This window comes from Anomaloglossus baeobatrachus, chromosome 5 (assembly GCF_048569485.1).
Source record: "Anomaloglossus baeobatrachus isolate aAnoBae1 chromosome 5, aAnoBae1.hap1, whole genome shotgun sequence".
Classification (NCBI taxonomy): Eukaryota; Metazoa; Chordata; class Amphibia; order Anura; family Aromobatidae; genus Anomaloglossus; species Anomaloglossus baeobatrachus.
Window position 1 is genome coordinate 19,558,519 of NC_134357.1, and position 24,929 is coordinate 19,583,447.

Below are 24,929 nucleotides of genomic sequence, written 5' to 3' on the forward strand. Positions count from 1 at the left end.
GCAGCAATATTTCAGGTCACTCAATCTTTATGAGACCCTAGAAGCAGGTAAATTTAACACATCATCAAAATCTATGCCTACCCTTCTGTTGATACATAAGTTGTGGATTAAAATCAGAGCTATACAGGACATTAAGGGGCCAACGCAGTTCACCTCTATCTGGGACACTCCGTGGCTGCCCAATTTAAATAAGCTGGAGGGGTTTGGGGTTTGGAGGGATAGAGGGCTGGCTCGACTCACACAGCTAATGGAAGGGGATAACTTTAAAGAATTCTCCACGCTACAATCAGAGTTTGGTTTTTTGAATAGCGAATTCTATAAATACCTCCAATTAAGACATGCATACCAGGCTGAGGCTGGCATGGCTGGCCGCACAATTAATTGTAATAAAATAATACAGAGAATTGCTTCTTCAGGAGGCTCATCTGGTCTGATATCAGTATTATACGGCGAAGTACTGGACAGGTTATTAACACATCATAAACCAAACTCTAAGCAGAGGTGGGAGCAGGAGATGGGGGCCTATTGAGGACAATCAGTGGGCGGAAATATTGGAAAGAGCACCTGCCCTGTCCCTAGGGGAAGCCTACAGGTTGTCTCATCTATATGTCATCCATCGAGTATATCGAACACCAAAATTTCTATTTGACATAGGTGCCAGACCGGATCCCACCTGTCCACGATGTGGGGCGGACTCAGCGTCCATGCTCCACATGTTGTGGTCTTGCCCTAGCTTGGAGGCGTTTTGGATGGGGGTGACTTCAGTTATTAACAGAGTGTACATCACAGATCTAAGTCTTACCCCCTTGGTGTGCATCTTGGGATATATTGAAGACCTGAAGTTGGAAGAAGAGGGTAAACTGGCAGCTGCCCATATGCTATACATGGCTAGAAAATTAATAGCACAATACTGGATTACGGATCAGGTCCCCACCATATTGGAGTTTGTTAACAAGGTCAATTGGATAGTAAATGTAGAGAAAGGAATATATTTAAAAGGAAACTGTATGGCCAAATTTGAAAAGATCTGGGCCCCGTGGATAGACGACTCTGGTCTGGCATCTAGAGATTTATTTAGGTTCCGGCTGGGCTTGTTTTAAAATCATGATATAAATAGCTAAGAGGCAATATGACTATAGGAACAGTATCCCTCTACCACAAACTCTTTTCCTGTTTGTGTCCGGCTATGAGATATACATGATGGTAATTGAGATAGGAGCATGGAGGATCCAGATCCTCTAATATTCCATAGGTTAGAGGTTTCGTGGGGGGAATTATGGCATCTATATGACACATGTATGCTATGATCAAATATATGTTTATGGTTTCTAGGTTTCTCATGTGGGGGGGAGGAAGGGGTGGGACTGTAGCGGTTATGTTGACCCCGAATTGTATGTTTTATGTACTTTACAAAATTTCTAATAAAAACATTTTGGTTAAAAAAAAAAAAAGGATGGGGACAAGGCTGGGGACAATACAAGGATGGGCATAATACTATTGAATGGGGACATACTATAGAATGGGGACAAGGCTGGGGACATTACTATAGGATGGGGACTAGGATGGGCACAGTACTACAGGATAGGGACATTACTACAAGGGGACAAGGATGAGAAACATTACTATAGGATAGGGATAAGGCTGGGGACATTACTATAAGATGGGGACATTACAAGGATGGACACATTACTAGAGGATGGGCACATTATGATAAGATGGGGACAAGGCTGGGGACATTACTATAGGATGGGGACAAGGTTGGCACATTACTATAGGATAGGGACATTACTGTAGGATGGGCACATTACTATAGAATGGGACAACTATATGATGGGGACAGTACTACAGGATAGGGAAAATTGGTACAAGGGGACAAAGATGGGGAACATTACTATAAGATGGGGACAAGGCTGGACACATTACTACAGGATGGGTGACTAGTCCGGGGGTCGTCAGTGGTGGCGGGGCCCGACTCCGTGGCCCTGGTGGGTGTCAATTAAATAGGGCTGGTGAATAAAGTTTATGGTTGTCGTGACGCCACCTGTGGTTTGCGGCTATTAAGCCCGCCACTGCTGTATGGGGCCTCCGGGGCTGATGGAATGACCGCTTGGATGGTCCTGCTCCCCACAGGTGGAGCGGTACCCCGGGGCAACAGTTGGTGCTCGGGAGAGTCTATGGTGTGATGTTGTGTGAATAATACAGTGCAGGGCCGACAGGCAGTGAAAGAAACAGGCACAAACAGTAGTCTCTTTACCTTCTCCTCTTTTACTTGGCAACAGTTTAGTCCAGGGAGACCGTCACAGGTGGTAAAGATGATCCGGCCGGCCTGGAAGTGCCTAGGGGTGATCTCTTTGGCCAGTTGAGTATGAGGCCTACTCCCTGATCTTTCTTTTCTTCTACAGGACCCTGCACTCTGAATTTAGCAATGGCCCTCTTGCTGCTGGGACCGGTGGTTCGTCCCTTTTTCTGTGTGGTAGGCTGCGCAGGCCCTCTCTGGTGCTTCTCTGCTGGAGTCCACACCGGGCCCTTGGGATGCAGCTGTACCTTCAGATTGCTTCTGGGTCAGGGGGCTTGCAGCTCTCCTGCCCTCCGGATTCGGCCACCAGGGAAGGATTTTATACCCTGGCAACCATAGACTCCGATGTCTGAGTCTCTTCTGTGCCTCTCTGCAAATCTTGCTTCACTGGGCCAAGCTATTCCAGCTCCAGGCCCCAGTTCCACAAGGCAGCACTACTCTGCGTCTGCTTTCTCTGCTTTCTCTCTGCAGACTGACCACTAACTCCTCCCTCAGGTCAGACTTAAGGAATGCTCCCTGGAACTCCAGGTTCAGAGCTCCCCCTGCTGGCCTGATGGAGAAACTACGTTGGATGTTGAACTTACTGGCCAAAGATTCCCCCAATTACCTGCAGGCTCAGCATTAACCCTTTGGAGGGGCAATGCTGTTGTGGCGACCAGGTCCTGGGGCGCCACATGGGCACATTACGATAAGATGGGGACAAGGCTGGGGACATTACTGTAGGATGGGGACAAGGATCAGTACATTACTGTAGGATGGGAACTGGGATGGGGCACAATACTACAAGGGGACAAGGATGGGCACATTACAACAAGATGGGGAACATTACTAAAAGATGTTGGCCAAAATTTCTATATAGTGATAGTGTTACAATTATTAGTTACAAGAAAGAGATAAAATGTAAAAAAAAAAAAAATAAGCCATGACTTTTTTTTTTACCATCAAATTTTTTTTTATATATATTTAAACAAAGAATGTGGTACCAATAAAAATGTAACTTTGTCCTGCAAAGAATGTGGCCCCCCAAATTTATTTTTTTCCTCTGCGGCCCATACACCAAGCCGAGTTTGAGACGCCTGGTCTAGAACAATTGGTCAGGCAGTCTCTATTTCTGTTCTTTATTGATGCTGTGCTCCACGGTGTGTTACACATGGCCCCGAGGAATCAGATTTTTTTTAGATCCTTGGCATGTTATGCTCTGTTGCAAATCCTACCAATTTTTAAAAAAAAAAATGTTGAGATCTATTGGGAGTACCTTCTGATGCTGTGCCCAATGGTGTTTGAACCATTTCCCCCTGGGGAAACTAAATTTATTAAACTCCTTGGCATGTTATGCCCTGTTGCAAATCCTACCAATTTTTTAAAAAAAGCTGTTGAGAGTTATTGGGAGTACCTTCTGATGCTGTGCTACATGGTGTTTGAACCATTCCCCCCTGGGGAAACTGAATTTTTTTAAATCCTCGGTGTTAGCTAGTTGAATAAAGCCTGAGTTCCAGAGTGAAACTACTGCCACTTCCATGGTGCTGCATGCTTCACAAACTGCGGTCTACGAAGCAGGCAATGATGCCTCCTGCTCTCAACCTGCTTTTGGTCCGATGCAATCATCAACGACATCAGCTTCGATGTCCCAGCGTGGCGTTCATTTGTCCATAAAACATACATTACTGAATCATTTGAATAGAGGGCCACTTTAGCCGGTGGTGTTGGTGGAGGAGGAGGAGAGCAAGGCCAACACCCAAATGGCCACATTGGCAATAGCACTGTAAAGTGTTATGGAGTACGTATTGCAACTTTCACACTTAGGCCCGTTTCACACGTCAGTGAAAACCACTGACGTTTTTCACTGGCGTGTAAAACACGCACATGTCCCTCCGTGTGCCGTGAATTACGGCACACTTGGGTTGTCTAAGTGCAATCCGGGCTCCGTTCTCCGTGGCCCGTGATTGCACTTAGAGATTAACTCACCTGTGCCCGCTCCCGCTCTCCATGGTGCTGATCGCTCCCGCAGTGCAGCATCCGGCCGGCGCTGACCCCTGCAGCAGCTGCTTCCGGGTCGGCTGTGTCGTGCATCATTAATATGCGCAACAGTAATCAGCCGGCTTAGAAGCAGCAGGCTGCACGGGCTGCAGAGAGCGCGGCTGAAGCCGGGTGAGTAAAAATGTTTATTATTTTAAATGCACGTTTTTTTCTGGCACGTGTTATACGGACCACACCACTGCGTGGTCCGTGGGACATCAGTGATGCCAGAAAAAAATGGACATGTCTCCGTGCGGCAATCACGCACACGCGGGTACGCCGCACGGAGACACGTGCAGTGAAAAATCACTGACTTGTGAGCAGACCCATTCATTATAATGTGTCTGCGTATGTCAGTGATTCTGGTACGTTTAAAAAAAAGCACAAACGTACCAGAATCACTGACATGTGAAAGGGGCCTTATGATATAGGGGACGCAGAAAAATACAAATGACTGCCATCCCTCCCCAATGTATGTTTACAGGGCCCACCTGAGAGCCCTAAGAAGTCTGAGATTTGAGGACAGCCAGTGGCCCTTCCTACTTTTGAATAGAGGGCCACTGGAGCCGGTGGTGCTGGTGGAGGAGGAGGGCAAGGTCAACATCCCAACAGGCACATTGTAGCGGACCTTTTAAAGTGCTGTCAAATATGTCCCAAAAAAGGAGGTGTGAGACAGAAACCAATATAATGTATAAGTTACAGCCCTTTCTAATCGAAAAAGAAGGAAAAATGTTAAAAACGAAACGTGTGAACATATGCTCAAGTGTTTTGTTGGTTTTTTTGGAGGTCGGGGCTTGATTTGACATTTTATTACAGTGATTAGGCACTAGAAACTGTTTCTTAGCAATTTCCCCTCTTTTTTACTTTGGTTTGAGAGCTGTTCTAGCGACTACGTAAACGCCGCATGCTGCTCTGACCTCGTTATTCCAAGACACCAGAAATGCAGTCAGGCACCTTCTACAGGCTGTGCCCATACTGTTTCAGCCTTTTCCTCAGTCACCACAGGTCACCGACAGATCCGATGTGAAATTATTCTGGTTTCCCATAGACTCATTGGGGGGTCGAATATTCGCTACTACTCGAATCGCGGCGAGGTATTCGCCGGATATTGGGCGAAGCGAATAATAGAGTATTCGATCATCCCTAGTAATAAATATTAATATCATATATTCACATTCTTTATACCCAGTGGTGTACATTATATGTGGACATAAATACGGGAGGGTGGTAAGAGCTGAATATCTTCTTACCCTCTTCGACTATGCCAGGCTATGGGAATATTACATTTATATATGAAAACATGATTGAACTACAGCAACTTATTTATTCCAAGTAGACAAAGAGCTGAGAAATGTGGATACTCAACCCTAATTATTCCAATTAAATTGCATATTACTCCAATTCTATAATATCCTCATTAACCCTCTCTTTAAACCAGACCTGGGCAAGGGGCGGCCTGCGGGCCACATCCGGCCCGCCTACTCTCTGTGACCGGCTCGCCTGATTCAGGGCGTCCTTGCTGGCCGGTCAGTGATTAGGGCAATCTGACCTGTTGTTCGGAGTTCCAGGCTCCGGGAGACCCCTGGTCAGATCGCCTTCATCGCACGCTGCGTGCTGGGCAGGGAGCGATCCTGCAGCTCCGCACAGTGCAGGCAACAGAACGCAGGAATCTCTCCTCTGTTCCCTGCCCGACACCTTTCTCTGTGACGCGCGCGCCCTGATATCGTCAGTACGGTGCGCGTGTGTCATTTGAAAAGTTCCCGCCCGGCAGGAGAAGAAGCTGCAGCAGCCGGGGCCCATACGGAGAGAAGCGGGGGCCTGTACAAGAACAGCAGCGGCGGGGGCCCGTACGGAAACAGCGGCGGGGACCCGTACAAGAACAGCAGCGGTAGGGGCTCCTAGGAAAACAGCATCGGCGCAGCCTGGGTATGTGAAAGAGAAGCAGCTCAGCGGAGGGCTCATACAGAGGTGCCCGAGGAGGGGACAATAAGAAGGGAGAGGTGAGTGGTTACTAGTAACCTGTGGGGACAATGGGGGGCGGGCCGGGGGGAGGTGGCTAATTGTTGACAAATATTTGGGGTGTAGTGGTGTAGTATATGGGAATGTAATTTTAACCGGTGTGGTATATGGGGGGGTGTAGTGGTGTAGTATATAGTGGTGTAGTTTTATAGGGGTGTAGTGGTGTAGTATAATACAGGTGTATATAGGGGTGTAGTGGTGTAGTATAATACAGGTGTATATAGGGGTGTAGTATAATACAGGTGTATGTAGGGGTGTAGTTGTGTAGTATAATACAGGTGTATATAGGGGTGTGGTGTTGTATAATACAGGTGTATATAGGGGTGTAGTGGTGTAGTATAATACAGGTGTATAAAGGGGTGTAGTGGTGTAGTATATTACAGGTGTAGTATATAGTGATGTAGTGGTATAGTATAATACAGGTGTAGCATATAGTTATGTAGTGGTGTAGTATAAAACAGGTGTAGTATATAGAGGTGTAGTATAATACAGGTGTGTATATAGGAGTGTAGTGGTGTAGTATAATACAGGTGTAGTATATAGGGGTGTAGTATAATACAGGTGTATATAGGGGTGTAGTATAATACAGGTGTAGTATATAGGAGTGTAGTATAATGCAGGTGTATATAGTGATGTAGTGGTGTAGTATATAGGGGTGTAGAATATTACCTGTGTAGTATATAGGGGTGTAGTATAATACAGGTGTATATAGTGATGTAGTGGTGTAGTATATAGGGGTGTAGTGGTGTAGTTTATCACAGGTGTAGTATAATACAAGTGTAGTATATAGGGGTGTAGTGATTGTAGGTTATCACAGGTGTAGGATATAGTGATGTAGTTTATTACAGGTGTATATAGGGGTGTAGTATAATACAGGTGTAGTATATAGGGGTGTAGTATAATACAGGTATATAAAGGGGTGTAGTATAATACAGGTGTAGTATATAGGGGTGTAGTATAATACAGGTGTAGTATATAGGAGTGTAGTATAATGCAGGTGTATATAGTGATGTAGTATATAGGGGTGTAGAATATTACCTGTGTAGTATATAGGGGTGTAGTATAATACAGGTGTATATAGTGATGTAGTGGTGTAGTATATAGGGGTGTAGTGGTGTAGTTTATCACAGGTATAGTATAATACAAGTGTAGTATATAGGGGTGTAGTGATTGTAGGTTATCACAGGTGTAGGATATAGTGATGTAGTTTATTACAGGTGTATATAGGGGTGTAGTATAATACAGGTGTAGTATATAGGGGTGTAGTATAATACAGGTGTATAAAGGGGTGTAGTGGTGTAGTATATTACAGGTGTAGTATATAGTGATGTAGTGGTGTAGTATAATACAGGTGTAGTATATAGCAGTGCAGTATAATACAGGTGTATATAGTGATGTAGTGGTGTAGTATAATACAGGTGTAGTATATAGTGATGTAGTATATTACAGGTGTGTGTATATAGAGGTGTAGTATATAGTGGTACAGTATATAGAGGTGTAGTTTATTATGTATGTACACAGTGTGTATGTGTATATATTATATACACACACATTATATATGTGTGTGTGTGTATATATATATATATATGTGTGTGTATATATATATATATATATATATAATATATATATATATATATATATATATATATATATAATATATAATATATAATATATATGTATGTATGTGTCACGCTCCCCGGGTCCTCTGCTCCGCTCCCCGGGTCCTCAGCCCCGCTCCCCGGCACACCTGCCACGCTCCCCGCTCTCCAGCCTCCGGTGCCCGTCCTTCCCAGGCCCCCTGGTCTCCGATCCCGGCGCCCGACGGCTTCCCAGGCCCTGGCCGGCTCCCCTGCGTCCTCCTCTCAGCTTCCTTCCCTGGCTTCTGGCACCCGGGCCGCGCGCATGCGCATTAGGGCGCGCGCGCGGTCACTGACCCTTTCTTAAAGGGCCAGCGTCCATTAACAGGAAATGAGGCTAAACAGGTACAGGGTATAAAGGGGTTTATTGTCCAAGGGGGCGGGGCCTGATCTTCGTGTTTCCTAAGCTAGGAGTCAGGTCTCCTGGTGTCGCTGTGCATATACTCACCTATCTCTCTTGTAGAGCCGTGCCTGCCTCGCCATCCAGTCCTGCCGTATCCTGAACCCCGAACGCTGTCCATCTGCCATCCTGACAGTCCGCACCATCTCGGATCCCTGCGGTGACCCGTCATCTCGCTCCAAAGGTTCCGGACCCCGCCTGACATCATCTCGGCTTCCGAACCTGAGCTGCGTCACCCGGACTACCACCCGTGACTCCGTGGTCCCAGGGACTTCTCCGCTATACTCGTGTGCACGGACTGTTCTGCTGTTTATAGTGTTTCAGCTACCGGACTCTTTACTACCATCTTGGAGTTCGGCCCAGTGGATCCACCTCCTGGGTCTGCCCGTCCACCTGGCCGTGACAGTAAGATCAGGCCATGGATCCCGCTGCAGCACTAGCAGCCGTACAGGAGGAACTCCAACGCCAGCGTGAAGTCCAGACCCGCATGCTGCAATTCATGTCTTCTGTAGACGCCCGCCTGAACACGCTACAAGTGGCAGTTACGACTTCAACATCCCGGGCTTCCACTAGTCAATCCACGGATCCAGCTCCTGTGGCGACTTCTTCAGATACCACCAGACTTCGGTTGGCTTTACCACCCCGGTACGCCGGAGACCCCAAGACCTGCAGGGGATTCTTAAACCAATGCTCCCTCCATTTCACGCAGCTGCCGCATTTGTTTGCCTCCGACCAAGCCAAGGTCGCCTTCATCATGTCCCATCTAGAGGGTGAGGCACTGGCGTGGATGAACCCCTTGTGGGAGAAGGGGGATCCTGTGACCACGAACATCCAGGAGTTCCTGCAGGCATTCCGTGGTACCTTTGATGAGCCCGGACGCGCCTCCGCGTCTGCTTCGTCTCTTCTCCGGTTACGTCAGGGGACTCTGACGGTGGGTCAATACGCGATCCGGTTTCGCACCCTGGCCTCAGAACTCGGGTGGAACAACGAGGCCCTAACCGCCGCCTTCTGGGAAGGACTCTCAGGGCGAATTAAAGACGAGCTGGCGGGTCGTGACGTACCGACCACCCTGGATGCCCTGATTGCCCTAGCGACTCGAGTGGACATTCGCTTTCAGGAGCGATCCAAGGAAGTGTCCCGTGAGAGACGTCCGGTACGGCATTCCTCTCCCCCGCAGAAACCCTCCGTACTTCAGTCATCGACAGCTGGGGCCCCCGTCCACGAGCCCATGCAGATCGACCGAGTGCGGCAGTCTGAACAACGTCGAGCAGAGCGGCTCGCCAAGGGCCTCTGCTTTTACTGCGGAGAGGACACACACCTGCTACGCTCCTGTCCAGAGAGGCCGGGAAACTCCAAAGCCTAGGGTTGGTAGGAGAGGCCACCCTAGGTGCTGGGACTCTCTCTGACCCGGTTACATGGACAGTGCAAGTGACAACGGGAGAGACGCGGTTCACGGCTGATGCCTACCTCGATTCCGGGGCAGCAGGCAATTTCATCCAGCAGGCCACGGTGGACAAGTACCAGGTGCCTGTTATTCCACTCGACAAGCCCCTAGTGATTGCCTCTGTGGATGGGAGACCCCTCTCTGACACCATCTCCTGGATCACCAGGCCGGTCGAACTGCGTATCGGTGCCCTTCACACCGAGAACATCGCTTTCTACGTCCTCCCACACATGTCCCATCAGATCCTGCTGGGACTTCCATGGTTGCGGACACACGAACCATCAGTCAGCTGGGGCACTGGCGAAATCACCCGATGGGGCTCTTCGTGTCATGAGAGGTGCCTAAAGTCCATACAACCCATCCGACGACCTCCGGTTCCAGAGAACCTACCGGGGCTGCCCTCGGCCTATTGGTCCTTTCCAGATGTCTTTGATAAAAAGGAATCCGAGGTACTGCCGCCACATCGTCCATACGATTGTGCCATCGACCTGCTCCCAGGAACAACACCACCACGAGGACGGATATATCCTTTATCTCCAGCCGAAACAAGGGCCATGTCTGCTTACATCTCAGAGAGCCTGGCAAGGGGATTCATTCGGAGATCCTCCTCTCCTGCTGGAGCAGGTTTCTTCTTTGTCAAGAAGAAAGAGGGCGACTTACGCCCATGCATAGACTACCGGGGTTTGAATCAAATCACCGTAAAAAACAAGTACCCTCTGCCGCTCATCCCCGAATTGTTTGACCGGCTTAGGGGAGCTCGTGTGTTCACCAAGCTGGATCTTCGGGGTGCTTACAATCTGGTACGCATCCGCTCTGGTGACGAATGGAAGACCGCGTTCAATACGCGCGATGGACATTATGAATACTGCGTGATGCCCTTCGGCCTGTGTAACGCTCCTGCCGTCTTTCAAGAACTGGTGAACGACGTGTTCCGGGACCTTCTCTACATCTGTGTGGTAGTGTATCTAGATGACATCCTTGTCTTCTCTCCGGACCTCCAAACCCACAGAGAAAACGTACAGCTGGTTCTACAAAGACTGAGGGAGAATCGTCTGTACGCAAAATATGAGAAGTGTGTCTTTGAGCAGTCTTCTCTCCCCTTTCTGGGGTACATCATCTCTGAGACTGGACTGCAGATGGATCCCAAGAAGGTCTCTGCCATTCTCAACTGGCCTCCTCCTTCTGGACTGAAGGCAATCCAACGCTTCCTGGGATTCGCCAACTACTACCGCCAGTTTATCCCTCACTTCTCTGCCTTGACTGCTCCTCTCTCCGCTTTGACTAAGAAGGAGGCTAATCCAAAGGACTGGTCACCTGCGGCCGACGCCGCGTTTGGCTCTCTGAAGCGGGCTTTTGCTTCCTCTCCTGTACTCCACCGTCCGGAGTTAAACCGCCAGTTCACCTTGGAGGTGGATGCCTCCTCCTCAGGAGCCGGAGCAGTGCTCATGCAAAAGTCCTCCTCCGGGAAGATGGTGACTTGCGGATTCTTCTCCAAGGGCTTCTCAGCGCCTGAACGCAACTACACAATCGGTGACCGAGAGCTCTTGGCAGTCAAACTGGCTTTGGAGGAATGGCGCTACCTCCTGGAAGGTGCAGTGTACCCCGTGATTATTTACACGGACCACAAGAACTTGGAATACCTACGGTCCGCTCAGCGTCTGAACCCACGGCAAGCCAGGTGGTCCCTATTCTTTGCCAGGTTTGATTTCCAGCTTCACTTCCGACCCGCGGACAAGAATGTACGCGCTGATGCCTTGTCCAGGTCTTTCATGCCCATGGAGCAGGAGGAAGAGACTACCAACCCATCATTTGTCCTAGTAAAATCATTCCGGTGGCCCCTGTCACCCTGGCCCAGATACCGCCCGGGAAGACCTATGTCTCTGAGGTAGACAGGAAAAAAGTGTTACACTGGGGTCATGCCTCGAAAACAGCCGGTCATGCTGGTCAGAAAAAGACATGGGGTGCGATTGTACGTCATTATTGGTGGCCATCCCTTCGCACGGACGTCGCTGCTTTTGTATCCGCCTGCTCCTCTTGTGCCAGGAACAAGACGCCCAAACACCTCCCATATGGCCGTCTTCTGCCTCTGTCGATACCCTCAGTTCCGTGGCAACACATAGCAATGGACTTTATTACGGACTTGCCATTGTCCTCCGGACACACAGTCATATGGGTCGTGGTGGACCGGTTCTCTAAAATGGCTCATTTCGTCCCTATGGCTGGACTGCCCTCTGCTCAGGAACTCGCGGACGCCTATATACAACACATCTTCCGCTTGCATGGCTTTCCATTACACATCGTATCCGACAGAGGAACTCAGTTCACCTCCCGCTTCTGGAGGGCTCTCTGTAAACATCTGGGAGTGACTCTGGACTTTTCATCTGCATACCATCCTCAGTCTAATGGCCAGGTAGAGAGGGTCAATCAAATCTTGACCTCTTTCTTACGTCACTATGTTAACGCCCATCACGACGACTGGTCCGCTCTTCTTCCTTGGGCTGAATTCTCCCACAACCACCACATCAGTGAGTCGTCCTCCAGCTCTCCCTTCCATGTCGTTTACGGACTTCAGCCTTCCATCCCATTGCCTGTATCCCCTTCTTCGGATGTCCCTGCTGCAGATACTGTAGCCCGTGACTTTGCAACCATTTGGGACTCTGTCAAAGCGTCCCTTGGGCGTGCTTCCCTGCGGATGAAAAGACACGCAGACAAGAAACGTCTGGACCCTCCGTGTTTCTCTCCTGGAGATCTCGTCTGGCTTGCCTCCAAGTACGTCCGCCTGAAGATACCATCATACAAGCTGGGTCCTCGCTACATTGGGTCGTTTAAAGTCCTCAACAAGATCAATGAGGTCTCCTACAAGCTACAGCTCCCGGCCACGATGAGGATACCCAACTCATTCCACGTCTCCCTGCTCAAGCCGGTAGTCCTTGGTCCCTTCTCCGCTGCTGCCAGTCCGGCTCCTCCACCTATTGCCGATGACGACATCTATGCGGTAAGGGATATCGTGGCCATGAAGACCGTACGTGGTCGACAGTTCTTCCTGGTGGACTGGGAAGGGTATGGTCCTGAGGATAGGTCCTGGGAGCCCAGGGAGAACGTGGGCACTCCTCTGATCCGTGCCTTCATGTCCCGGTTGCGGGGAGGGGGGCGTGGGGGGGGGGGGTACTGTCACGCTCCCCGGGTCCTCGGCTCCCCTCCCCGGGTCCTCTGCTCCGCTCCCCGGGTCCTCAGCCCCGCTCCCCGCTCTCCAGCCTCCGGTGCCCGTCCTTCCCAGGCCCCCTGGTCTCCGATCCCGGCGCCCGACGGCTTCCCAGGCCCTGGCCGGCTCCCCTGCGTCCTCCTCTCAGCTTCCTTCCCTGGCTTCTGGCACCCGGGCCGCGCGCATGCGCATTAGGGCGCGCGCGCGGTCACTGACCCTTTCTTAAAGGGCCAGCGTCCATTAACAGGAAATGAGGCTAAACAGGTACAGGGTATAAAGGGGTTTATTGTCCAAGGGGGCGGGGCCTGATCTTCGTGTTTCCTAAGCTAGGAGTCAGGTCTCCTGGTGTCGCTGTGCATATACTCACCTATCTCTCTTGTAGAGCCGTGCCTGCCTCGCCATCCAGTCCTGCCGTATCCTGAACCCCGAACGCTGTCCATCTGCCATCCTGACAGTCCGCACCATCTCGGATCCCTGCGGTGACCCGTCATCTCGCTCCAAAGGTTCCGGACCCCGCCTGACATCATCTCGGCTTCCGAACCTGAGCTGCGTCACCCGGACTACCACCCGTGACTCCGTGGTCCCAGGGACTTCTCCGCTATACTCGTGTGCACGGACTGTTCTGCTGTTTATAGTGTTTCAGCTACCGGACTCTTTACTACCATCTTGGAGTTCGGCCCAGTGGATCCACCTCCTGGGTCTGCCCGTCCACCTGGCCGTGACAATATATATATATATATATATATATTAGAACCGAGTTAATTATATTAGTCCGGCCCTCTAAAACCATCCCAATTTCTCATGCGGCCCCATGGGAAAATTAATTGCCCACCCCTGCTTTAAACCCTTCCCGCCACAACCCTTTTTTTTTTTTTTCGCCTCTTCTTTCAGGAGCCATAACTCTTTCTATATTTTTGGAGACATTGCTATATAAGAGCTTGATTTTCTTATTGGGACAAGTTGTAGTTTTTTATCCAATTTAAGATTTTATTGATTTTTCAAAAGAATACAATATTAGAACACACATCCATGCTATAACAAATGATGCGAATCAAAAGTCAATGCGACGTCAAGCCTTCACAGGCTTCGTAATATTCTATGGATGGCAGAAAGACAAGTTGTAGTTTTGAATGAAACGTTTCTATACGTTGTACTGGCAGGAGAGGTGGTGACTAAGTCCCACAATTGCATTTGTTGTGGGTTTTGGTTTTTTTTTTTTTTTTTTTTAATAATGATAGCTAGAAAGTTGAAATATGACTCTTCAGATCAGTACGATCACAGTGATGCCAATCCTATATAGTTTTGTATTTTATTTAGTGGTAAAAGAAAAATTCTGAAATTTGTAAAAGAAATTTTTTTTTTCTTATTTTCTGTTGATGGAGTAGTGCGAGTTGTTTTTTGTGTGATATACTGATGTTGGTAAAATTGCAACACTTTTTTAACCCCTTCACGACCATGGACGGAAAGATCCGTCATGGTGCCCTGAGCCTTAACGACCAAGGATGGATCTTTCCGTCATGGCGTAATCGCGGCACCGGAGCCTCCGGTGACTGCGATCGGTTTACATAAACCGCAGATTCGGGGAGGAGGGGACCTGTTCCTGACCTCAGGAGGGGTGGTGCCTCCTCCCCGGACCTACGGAGGCTGTGATTGGCTGACGAACGCCGCTCAACCAATCACAGCCACTGTAATGTTCCAGCCACTTAAAGTGACTGAAACATTGAAATCCAGCCCTGGCCAGTGCAGCTATAGCACTGGCCATTAGCTGGAGCTGGGTGACCTCACTGGATCACCCTCCCCCAGCTCCAGTAGCTCTGATTGGAGAGATCGGCCTTGTGACCGCTGTCTCCAATCACAGTGGACCTGTTACCGGTGACCGCCCCCGTCATCGTCCCTGCAGCACGCCAGCACAGTGAGTGTACACAGTGCAATGGCAGGGCGACAAGCTCCGGTCCCATGCTGTTATGAGACCGGAGCATGGGACCCGGAAGTTGCCGCGCCGCCATTGCACTGTATGAAACCGGCCTCCCGATCCGCCGCTGCCCTCCGCGATCTGCCACCCACACCCCCACCCCTCGTATCTGCTGCCCGCACCCCCACACCTCCCGATCTGCCGCTGCCGCTGCCCTCCACGATCTGCCACCCGCACCCCCACCCCTCGTATCTGCTGCCCGCACCCCCACACCTCCCGATCCGCCTCTGCCCTCCGATCTGCCACCCGATCTGCTGCCCGCACCCCCACCCCCACACCTCCCGATCCGCCGCCGCCCTCCATCTGCCACAGTGCCACCGGTCCCCATCGATCTGCTGCCCGGCCCCTTTCCCTTGTGATCGGCTGCTCGTCCCCTCACCTCCGTGATGTGCTGCCAGCCCCCTCCACTCGAGATCGGCTGCCCGCTTCCTCCTCCGTTATGTGCTGTCCGGCCCCGCCCCCTCTCCGTTATGTGCTGCCCGGCCCCACCCCCTCTCCTCCGTTATGTGCTGCGCGCCCCCTCTCCTTAGTTATGTGCTGCCCGCTCCCCCCCACCTCTCACCCCCGTGATCGGCTACTCGCCCCCTACTTGTCACCCCCATGATGTGCGCTCCCTTCCCTGTCACCGCCGTGATGTGCGCTCCCTCCCCTGTCACCGCCGTGATGTGCGCTCCCTCTCCTGTCACCGCCGTGATGTGCGCTCCCTCTCCTGTCACCGCCGTGATGTGCGCTCCCTCCCCTGTCACCGCCGTGATGTGCGCTCCCTCCCCTGTCACCGCCGTGATGTGCGCTCCCTCCCCTGTCACCGCCGTGATGTGCGCTCCCTCCCCTGTCACCGCCGTGATGTGCGCTCCCTCACCTGTCACCGCCGTGATGTGCGCTCCCTCCCCTGTCACCGCCGTGATGTGCGCTCCCTCCCCTGTCACCGCCGTGATGTGCGCTCCCTCCCCTGTCACCGCCGTGATGTGCGCTCCCTCCCCTGTCACCCCGTGATCTGTGATCCCTCACCTGTCACCGCCGTGATGTGCGCTCCCTCCCCTGTCACCGCCGTGATGTGCGCTCCCTCCCCTGTCACCGCCGTGATGTGCGCTCCCTCCCCTGTCACCGCCGTGATGTGCGCTCCCTCCCCTGTCACCGCCGTGATGTGCGCTCCCTCCCCTGTCACCGCCGTGATCTGTGCTCCCTCCCCTGTCACCCCGTGATCTGTGCTCCCTCACCTGTCACCCCGTGATCTGTGCTCCCTCACCTGTCACCCCGTGATCTGTGCTCCCTCACCTGTCACCCCGTGATCTGTGCTCCCTCACCTGTCACCCCGTGATCTGTGCTCCCTCACCTGTCACCCCCGTGATCTGCTGTCCGCTCTCCCTCACCTCTCATCCCCGTTATCTGTGCTCTGCTCACCTGTCTCCTCCGTGATCTGCGCTGCGCTCCCTCCCCCACCTCTCACCCTCCCCGATCTGCTGCCTCCTTCATCTCCTGTAATCCAGCTGCCTAGATCCATCCTGTAGGGTAACTATCCCCAATCTCACCTCCCACTCCCCTTCCCACCCATCCCCCCCTCCCCCCATCCTCTGCCGCTCCTGCATCCACTGCGCCCTCTCCTATCCGCCCCCACCCTATCCCAGCCGCCGTCTCACAATCACAGATGCTCCCTTTATATGCCGCTGCTCCCCCATCTGCCGCCGCCCCATCTGCCACCCCCCCCATCTGCCGCTGTTTTTTTTTTTCTATGCCATGGGGGTCTAGTTTCCAAAATGGGGTCACATGTGGGGGAGCTCCACTGTTTCGGCACCTCAGGGGGTCTCCAAATAGCATGGAATACGCTAATTATCCCAGACAATTTTGCGTTTGAAACGTCAAATGACGCTCCTTGCCTTCCGAGCCCTGCTGTGCGCCCAAAAATTTTATTTCCACCACATATGAGGTGTCTGTGTACTCAGGAGAAATTGCACAATACATTTTATGGTGCAATTTTTCCTGATACCCTTGTGAAAAAAAAGCTACCTGGTTGAAGTACCAATTTTGTGGTAAAACTTTTTTTTTTTTATTTTCACAGCTCAACTCTATTAACTTTTGTGAAGCCCCCAGAGGCTCAAAGTGCTCAATAAACATCTAGATAAATTCCATGAGGGGTCTAGTTTCCAAAATGGGGTCACATGTGGGGGAGCTCCACTGTTTCGGCACCTCAGGGGCTCTCCAAACGCAACATGGTGCGGCTAACGATTCCAGCTAATTTTCTGTTCAAAAAAGTCAAATGGCGCTCCTTCCCTTCCGAGTCCTGCCGTGCGCCCAAACAGTGGTTTTTCGCCACATATGAGGTATCTGCGTGTTCAGTAGAAATTGCCCAACAAATTTTGGGGGTTCATTTAATCCTGCTACCCTTGTGAATATGCAATATTTGAGGCTAAATTAACATTTTTGTTGCAAAAAGTAAAATGTTCATTTTTGCCTTCCACATTGCTTTAGTTACTGTGAAGCACCTGAAGGGTTAATAACCTTCTTTAATGTGGTTTTGAGTAGCCTGAGGGGTGCTGTTTTTGGAATGGTGTCACTTTTGGGTGTTTTGTGTCATGTAGACCTTTCAAAATCGCTTCAAATGTGATGTGGTCCCTAAAAAAAGTGGCTTTGTAAATTTTGTTGTAAAAATGAGAAATTGCTCAAACTTTGAACCCCTATAACTTCCTTAATTTTTTTTTTTTTTCCCAAAATTGTTCTGATGTAAAGTAGACATGTGGGAAATGTTATTTATTAATTATTTTGTGTCATATGTCTCGTTGTTTTTAGAGCATAAAAATTCAAAGTTTGAAAATTACAAAATTTTCAAAATTTTCGCGAAATTTCCGTTTTTTTTCACAAAGAAACGCAAAAAATATCGGCCTAAATTTACCACTAACATGAAGCCCAATATGTCACGAAAAAACAATCTCAGAATCACCGGGATCCGCTGAAGCGTTCCAGAGTTATAACCTCATAAAGTGACACTGGTCAAAATTGCAAAAAATGGCCTGGTCTTTAGGGTCAAAATAGGCTTGGGGCTGAAGGGGTTAAAGTTTGGGTGTTTTTTTCTTATTCATAAATAATCTAATTAGATTCATTTTTTGGCAGATGACTGTAATAGGAGCGCAGTGGGACATCTGACGTCTGATTTAAAGGCAGAAAATCCTGATAACTCGCAAGCTACACATGAAGTACATGCAATTGTCCCAGATACACCCTCATCTACTGATTCATCACAGACTGAAAAGCAAAGTAAAATTCACAGAATGAGTATGAAATATCCAACAACTCTGAAAGGAAATAAGCCATTTTCATGTTCTGAATGTGGAAAATGTTATAACAGCAAAGCAAGTCTTGTATTTCATCAGCGAATACACACAAGGGAGAAGCCGTATTCATGTTCTGAATGTGAACAATATTTTACAAGTAGATCACATCTTGAAGTACATCTAAGAATACACACAGGGGAGAAGCCATATTCATGTTCTGATTGTGACAAATGTTTTAGCAGTAAATCTGTTCTTGTCAGACATAAGAAAATTCACACAAGGGAGATGCCATATTCATGTTCTGAATGTGAAAAAGGTTTTCCATCTAAATCATATCTTTTTAAACATCAGAAAATTCACACAGGTGACAAGCCAAATTCATGTTCAGAATGTGGAAAATATTTTAGCAGTAAATCTGTTCTTGTTAGACATAAGAAAATTCACACAGGGGAGAAGCCATATTCATGTTCCGAATGTGAAAAAGGTTTTAAAACAAGAATAGCTCTTGTTAGTCATGTAAGAACCCACACAGGGGAGAAACCTTATTCATGTTTAGAATGTGGAAAATGTTTTTCCATAAGGTCTGGTTTGGTTGCACATAAGAGAATTCACACAGGGGAGAAGCCATATTCATGTTCTGAATGTGGAAAATATTTTACACATAAATCAAATCTTGCTAGTCATCAGAGAATTCACACAGGAGAGAAACGGTATTCATGTTCAGAATGTGAGAAATGTTTTCAAAGAAGTCAAGATCTTATTATACATCAAAGAAAACACACAGGTGAAAATCCGTATTCATGTTTAGAATGTGGAAAATGTTTTCGCCGTAAATCTGCTCTTGTCAAACATAAGAAAAATCACACAGGTGATAAGCCGTATGCACGTTCAGAATGTGGGAAATGTTTTCCAAATAAATCAGATCTTGTTAGACATCAGAAAACTCACACAGGGGAGATGCCATATTCATGTTCCAAATGTGAAAAGTGTTTTAAAACGAGATTAGCTCTGGATAAGCATCTAAGAAACCACACAGAGGAGAAACCTTATTCATGACGAGGACCCAGGTCAAGATGGAGGTAACATCGGACGTAACCCAAAATGCCTCATGCCCCAATCACGCACATATACAGAAGGTAAGGGGGTGTAAGACTCGGCCGCCCCAAACTTGCAAATCCACTGTGTAATGTTTCAATTTCATATAATGGTGTAGTGTGTTCAAATGGCCACTAGGTGGCCACAATGTGTAAGCTGCTTCCCTGGTACTCCTGGGCTAGAGGGAGTTAATTAAGGGGAGGAGCTTAGTCAGTAAAAATGGCTGGAAAGACAGGAAGTAGGAGGAGTCTCTGAGGGAGGGAAGCAGACTGCATCTGTGAGAGACATGGTGGAGTAAAACCCCAATAACTTGAATTTGGCGTGACCTTCTGGGTCGAATCCAGGTGCCGGACACACGATGCGGTCCAGGTGGTGGCCGGAAGGTCAGTGGGCTCTTGAGAGAAGAATAGTCCCTGACTGACCGGAGAGACTGTTGTTTCTGTCAAGAATAATGAAGCTGAATGATAGGATAAGGAGCTTAGGGACCCCAATGGGCGCCCGAGTACCAGGGAAGTGGTCGGTTAATAAAATGTATGAATTGTCCGATTATTATTATTATTATTATTATTATTATTATTTATTTACTAATAGTAACCCCTTTGGGAAACAACAATGTGCCCGCCTAAGGCGAGATAAAAAAAAACCTGTTTTTGAAGACCTTGACAAGTAAAGACGTTTGATTAATACAACCTGTGACAATGTCAGTGCTTGTGATGCATGAAGAAAAAGTATGCTTATTACTGTATTGCACTAAAGTGGTGGTTGGGGTGCAGAGAAAAGAAACCGGACTGCGCTGCAGCCAAATAGCAGATTCTGCCATTATTTTCAAGACCCTCAACCGCCCCTTTAACATATGCATGATCAGAATGTGGGAAATGTTTTCCAACTAAATCAGATCTTGTCAGACATCAGAAAACTGAGTAAAAGTGAGAAACCGTATTCATGTTCCAAATGTGAAAAATGTTTTAAAACGAGATTAGCTCTTGATATGCATCCAAGAAACCACACAGAGAAATCATATTGATGTTTAGAATGTGGAAAATGTTTTGGCACAAAATCTATTCTTGTTATACATAAGAGAATTCAGACAGGGGAGAAGCTGTATTCATGTTCAGAATGTGGTAAATATTTTAAACAGATATCATATCTTGTTAGTCATCAGAGAATTCACACGGGAGAGAAATTGTATTCATGTTCAGAACGTGGGAAATGTTTCAATCAGAGATCACATATTGTTAAACATCAGAGAATTCATACAGGGGAGTAGCCATATTCATGTTCAGAATGTTGAAAATGTTTTACACGTAAATCCCATCTATTAGACATCAGAAAAGTCACACAGGTGAGAAGCCAGATTGCAGCTTAGAGGGTAGTAAATGTTTCACAAGTAAATCCTATTATGCTGAACATGTGAGGAATCACACATAGGAGAAAATATTTTCATGTTCATAGAGAGCATTATCTTAGGCCATGTGTGCATGCTACATCTTTTACTGCGTTTTTGGTGACATTTTGTGGTCACAAAGATGCACCCAAAAAGCAAAGTCTATGAGATTTCTATTTTGCTGTCCGCACAGTGCATCTGTTTTTGGCTGCGTTTTTGAAGACGCAAACAAGATGCAGTATGTCCATTCTTTTTGCATTTTGTCCCTGCATTTCTCACTAGTGATGAGATTGATCTGCCAGTCCTTCCTCGTTGACTCAGGGTGGTTAGTAGCAAGCGCTTCATAATTACCGAGTCACCAGCGTAGCTGCCACCCTGGTCTCGCGGCCGCTCTTTCACTTCCCGGGCCGCTCATTACCTTCACTAAATATGCCCTGTTTTCCCCGCCCACTGGAATTTGTGATTGGTTGCAGTCACACACGCCCCAAATCTAAATCGTACTATGAAATAAAAAAATTGGAATATGGTTCCCCCATATTATTATACCCAGCACAGATAAAGCCACAGCTACAGGCTGCTGCCCCTAGCTATGCCCTTATCTTGGCTGGTATCAAAACAGTAGAAACCGGATGCGGCTTTTTTTATTTTTTTTTTTAAAGCCTGACAGCTAGGGGCTGGTATTCTCAGGCTGGAGACACCCATAGTTATTGGTTGCCCCCCCAGCCTAAAAATATCAGCTTGCAGTCACCCGGAATTGCCGCATTTATTAGATGGGACAATCCCGGCTTTTCCCTATTACCTAGGTGCAGTGGCAATCTGCTTAATAGGGAGTTACTGGTAGCCCACAGCTACCGTTAAACCCTTGATTAATAAGGTGGAAGCATCTGATACCCCGCCCCATTACTAATCTGTAAGTAAGAGTAAATAAATACAAACAGTCAATAAAACCTTTATTGGAAATAAAAGACAAAAAAGCACCCTCTTTCACTACTTTATTAACCCCAAAAACACTCATGCACGTCCAGCGTAATCCACACGAGGTCCAACAACACCTTCAGTACTGCTTAATCTGAATTCACACTGAGAGGACATAGAACATGACTGCCCGCTGTTTCAGGCAGCGACTGAAGTGAGTCGCGATATCAGCGGTGATGTCACTCAGGTGATTTGGGGTCACAGGTGAAGAATAGAGGGAACCTTCAGCTGTGGCTAACCTGAGTAACATCACCGCTGATCACGCGGCTCACTTCAGTTGCTGCCTGAACCTCACAGCAGGCAGTCATGTTCAATGGCGCTCGCTGGGAGCTTGAAATGTAGCAGAGTTGAATTGTCGTGGGACCTCGATGGATTTAATCAGACCTGCAGGAGTGTTTTTGTGTGAAAGATTTGTGCTCTTTTGTCTTTTATTTCAAATAAAGGATTTTTGAGCTGTTTGTGTGTATTTGCTTTCACTTACAGATTAGTGATGGGGGAGCCTCACACACTCCTCTCATTACCAATCTAGGGCTTAGTGGCAGCTGTGGGCTAGCATTAACTCCTTATTAGCCCAAACTTCAGGGTCGGCTGTGGGCTGCTATTGTTAGGCCAAAAAGGGCCAAAGAATCATGGCCCTTCCCACCCTAATAAAATCAGCCCCGAGTTGTCTGCTGTACCTTGGCTGGTATTAGAAAAATGGGGGGGGGACTAAATGTCTTCCTTTTTTCTTTTTTTTTTTAATCTAATTTAAAAAAGTGTGGGATCCCCTCTATTTTTCATAGCCAGCCAAGGTACAGCAGACAGCTGTGGGTTGCAGTCCGCAGCTGCTGCTGTTCCTGTGCTGGATATGAAAAAGGGGGGGGACTACACGTTTTGTTTTGGTTTTTTTTTACCAAGAATACTGCTCAAAAAAATAAACGGAACACTTAAATAACAAAATGGTATTTTAGTGTCCCCTTTATTTTTTTTGAGCAGTATAATTAATAAAACAGCGCTATAGCTAGCTTGGCCAGCTGTCTATTGAGCTATTCTGGTATTCCTGTTTCTTTCTGTCAATTATCCTATCATATTTTGTTTCTTCTGTAAAAAAAAAACAAACGCATTAATAAAAATGAGGCAAAACGCATGTGTCCTTCCATGCATTTTTTGACCCAATGATGCATTTTCCGTGACCACAAGATGAAAAGATGCCCTCAAGATGCAGTGTGTGCACATAGACTAAAGCTGGTGTCACACATAACGACAACGACGTCGCTGCTACGTCACCATATTCTGTGACGTAGCAGCGACCTCAACAGTGACGTCGCTGTGTGTGATACTGAAAAGCGTAGCTCTGGCACACCCAAACGAGAAAAAAACAGATATGGTGGTCCAAAAATTATTTTTATTATTATTATAATTCTTCACTCATTTGCAAAATATCGAGTTGTAACCTTCATTCATTTCATGAACGTTTTCGGCATTAAATAGCCTTTATCAAAAAATTAGGTCTGCATAAACAAAATAACAGAATTAACAATCAGTATATATGTATTTTTTAAGATCCATATATAACATCATTTTAATTTACAATAACAGTCGCCACTGGATCATAATAATATAATAGAACAAACAAGTATAAGTGTAGCATGAAAAAGGACTGTAAGCGCCCATGTACCTAAGTTTACTGGGTCACAGAGTGGGCACCCATAGAGGTCTGTATAACCGGTAAGGCTGTAAAACAAAAGAAAAAACCATGTGACAGGCCGATTGGGAATGTAAAGGAGGAAGAGAAAAAAAGAAACAAAAAGACAACAATAAATGTTAGGCTAAAATTGAAAAGAATAGACACAAAAGTAAATCATTGAGAACAAGAGAGAGAGACATGAAGACACAGGAAAAAGCAGGGGTGCAGGAGCCAGATAAAACACTGGTGTAATCTAACAGGTAAAACCATATGAACAAATACCTGGTAAAACTTGGAATCGGCATATAAATAGAGGCAAAACCCCTATACAAAGAATAAGTGAGTTAGCACCACATGTCACAAATAGAAACATAAGATCTAAGGACCTATAAACTATACCTTATGTGATACAAGACATACAAGCAGGGCCGTGCTCCAGTGTGGTGCAATCAGGACACCATGCAGAGATCTTTAAATAGTATAAAGACTGGTCTCCCAACCAACCCAGAGAGACACCAACAGTCACGTGTTATTAGACAAAGCAGCAGGAATGAAAGCTAATAAAGTGAAGGTACATAAGGGTAAGTTCACACAGTGCGTTTTTGCGCAGTTTTCGGGTGCGTTTTTGCTCAGAAAACTGCATGACTTTGCTTCCCCAGCAAAGTCTATGAGTTTTCATTTTTGCTGTCTGCACACAGCGGTTTTTTTTTAGCTGCGTTTTTGTGGTGCCACAAAAACGCAGCATGTCAATTATTCCCGCATTTTTCACTGCGCTTTTCATCCATTGAGTGCAATGGGATGTTGAAAGACGCAATGAGAAACGCAAATAGCTGCGTTTTGGTGCATTTCTAAGACCAAAAACGCAGCTATAAACGCAGGAGGTGGGTAGTAAAGTGACATGTACAGGAAGAGGATTCCTTCTGTCAGTAAACACAGAAGCGTGAATCCTCCCGGTACCGTCACCGCCGCTTCCACCTCCCGTCCTGGGCATGTATGCTGCCGTGCGGCGCCATGTCTGGGCGGGAGGTGGAAGCGGCTGCGAAAACAAAAGTGAACAGTAGGGAAAAAAAAAAAAGTTATACTCACCTGTCTGCAGGGTCCCGGTGCCATGTCCGCTCCCATCTCCTCTCACGGTATCGCCGCTCCGGGTGTGTGCAGACGGCCGGGACATCTCCGATAGATGCAAGACCTGGCGATGGATCACCTGACGCAGTCACCTGACGCATCAGGTGATCGTAAGTCTCGCGGTGACGCGGGCGCCCGGCCGGTTTAAGCTATCAGCGGATGCGTCAGGAGACTTCATCCCTGATTACCGGCAGCTGCTGCAGCGAGCGGACAGGATCAGACTCCCGCCCCATCGCTCCAGGAGCTGCCGGTAATCAGCACATAAGTGAGTATTTTTTATTTTTGCACCGATGCATCAGCTGATTGTATAATCGGCTTTTATACAATCAGCAGATGTGTGATGTGCTTCAGCCCCTAGAACCTGACACATCATCTGATCGCATTGCCTTCCAGCAAACCGATCAGATGATATTGGATCTGGATTGGACGGCG

The 24,929-nt window shown here is 47.9% G+C and overlaps 1 protein-coding gene across 1 annotated transcript in view; it reads left to right on the forward strand.

Annotated features, from left to right (window-relative positions):
- Positions 1-24,929, forward strand: part of LOC142312570 (uncharacterized) — a 184,696-nt gene that overhangs the window by 26,500 nt on the left and 133,267 nt on the right. The window contains 2 exon segments of the mRNA XM_075351561.1: positions 18,092-19,305; positions 20,426-20,581. Coding sequence (XP_075207676.1) covers positions 18,092-19,305; positions 20,426-20,581 — 1,370 coding nt within the window.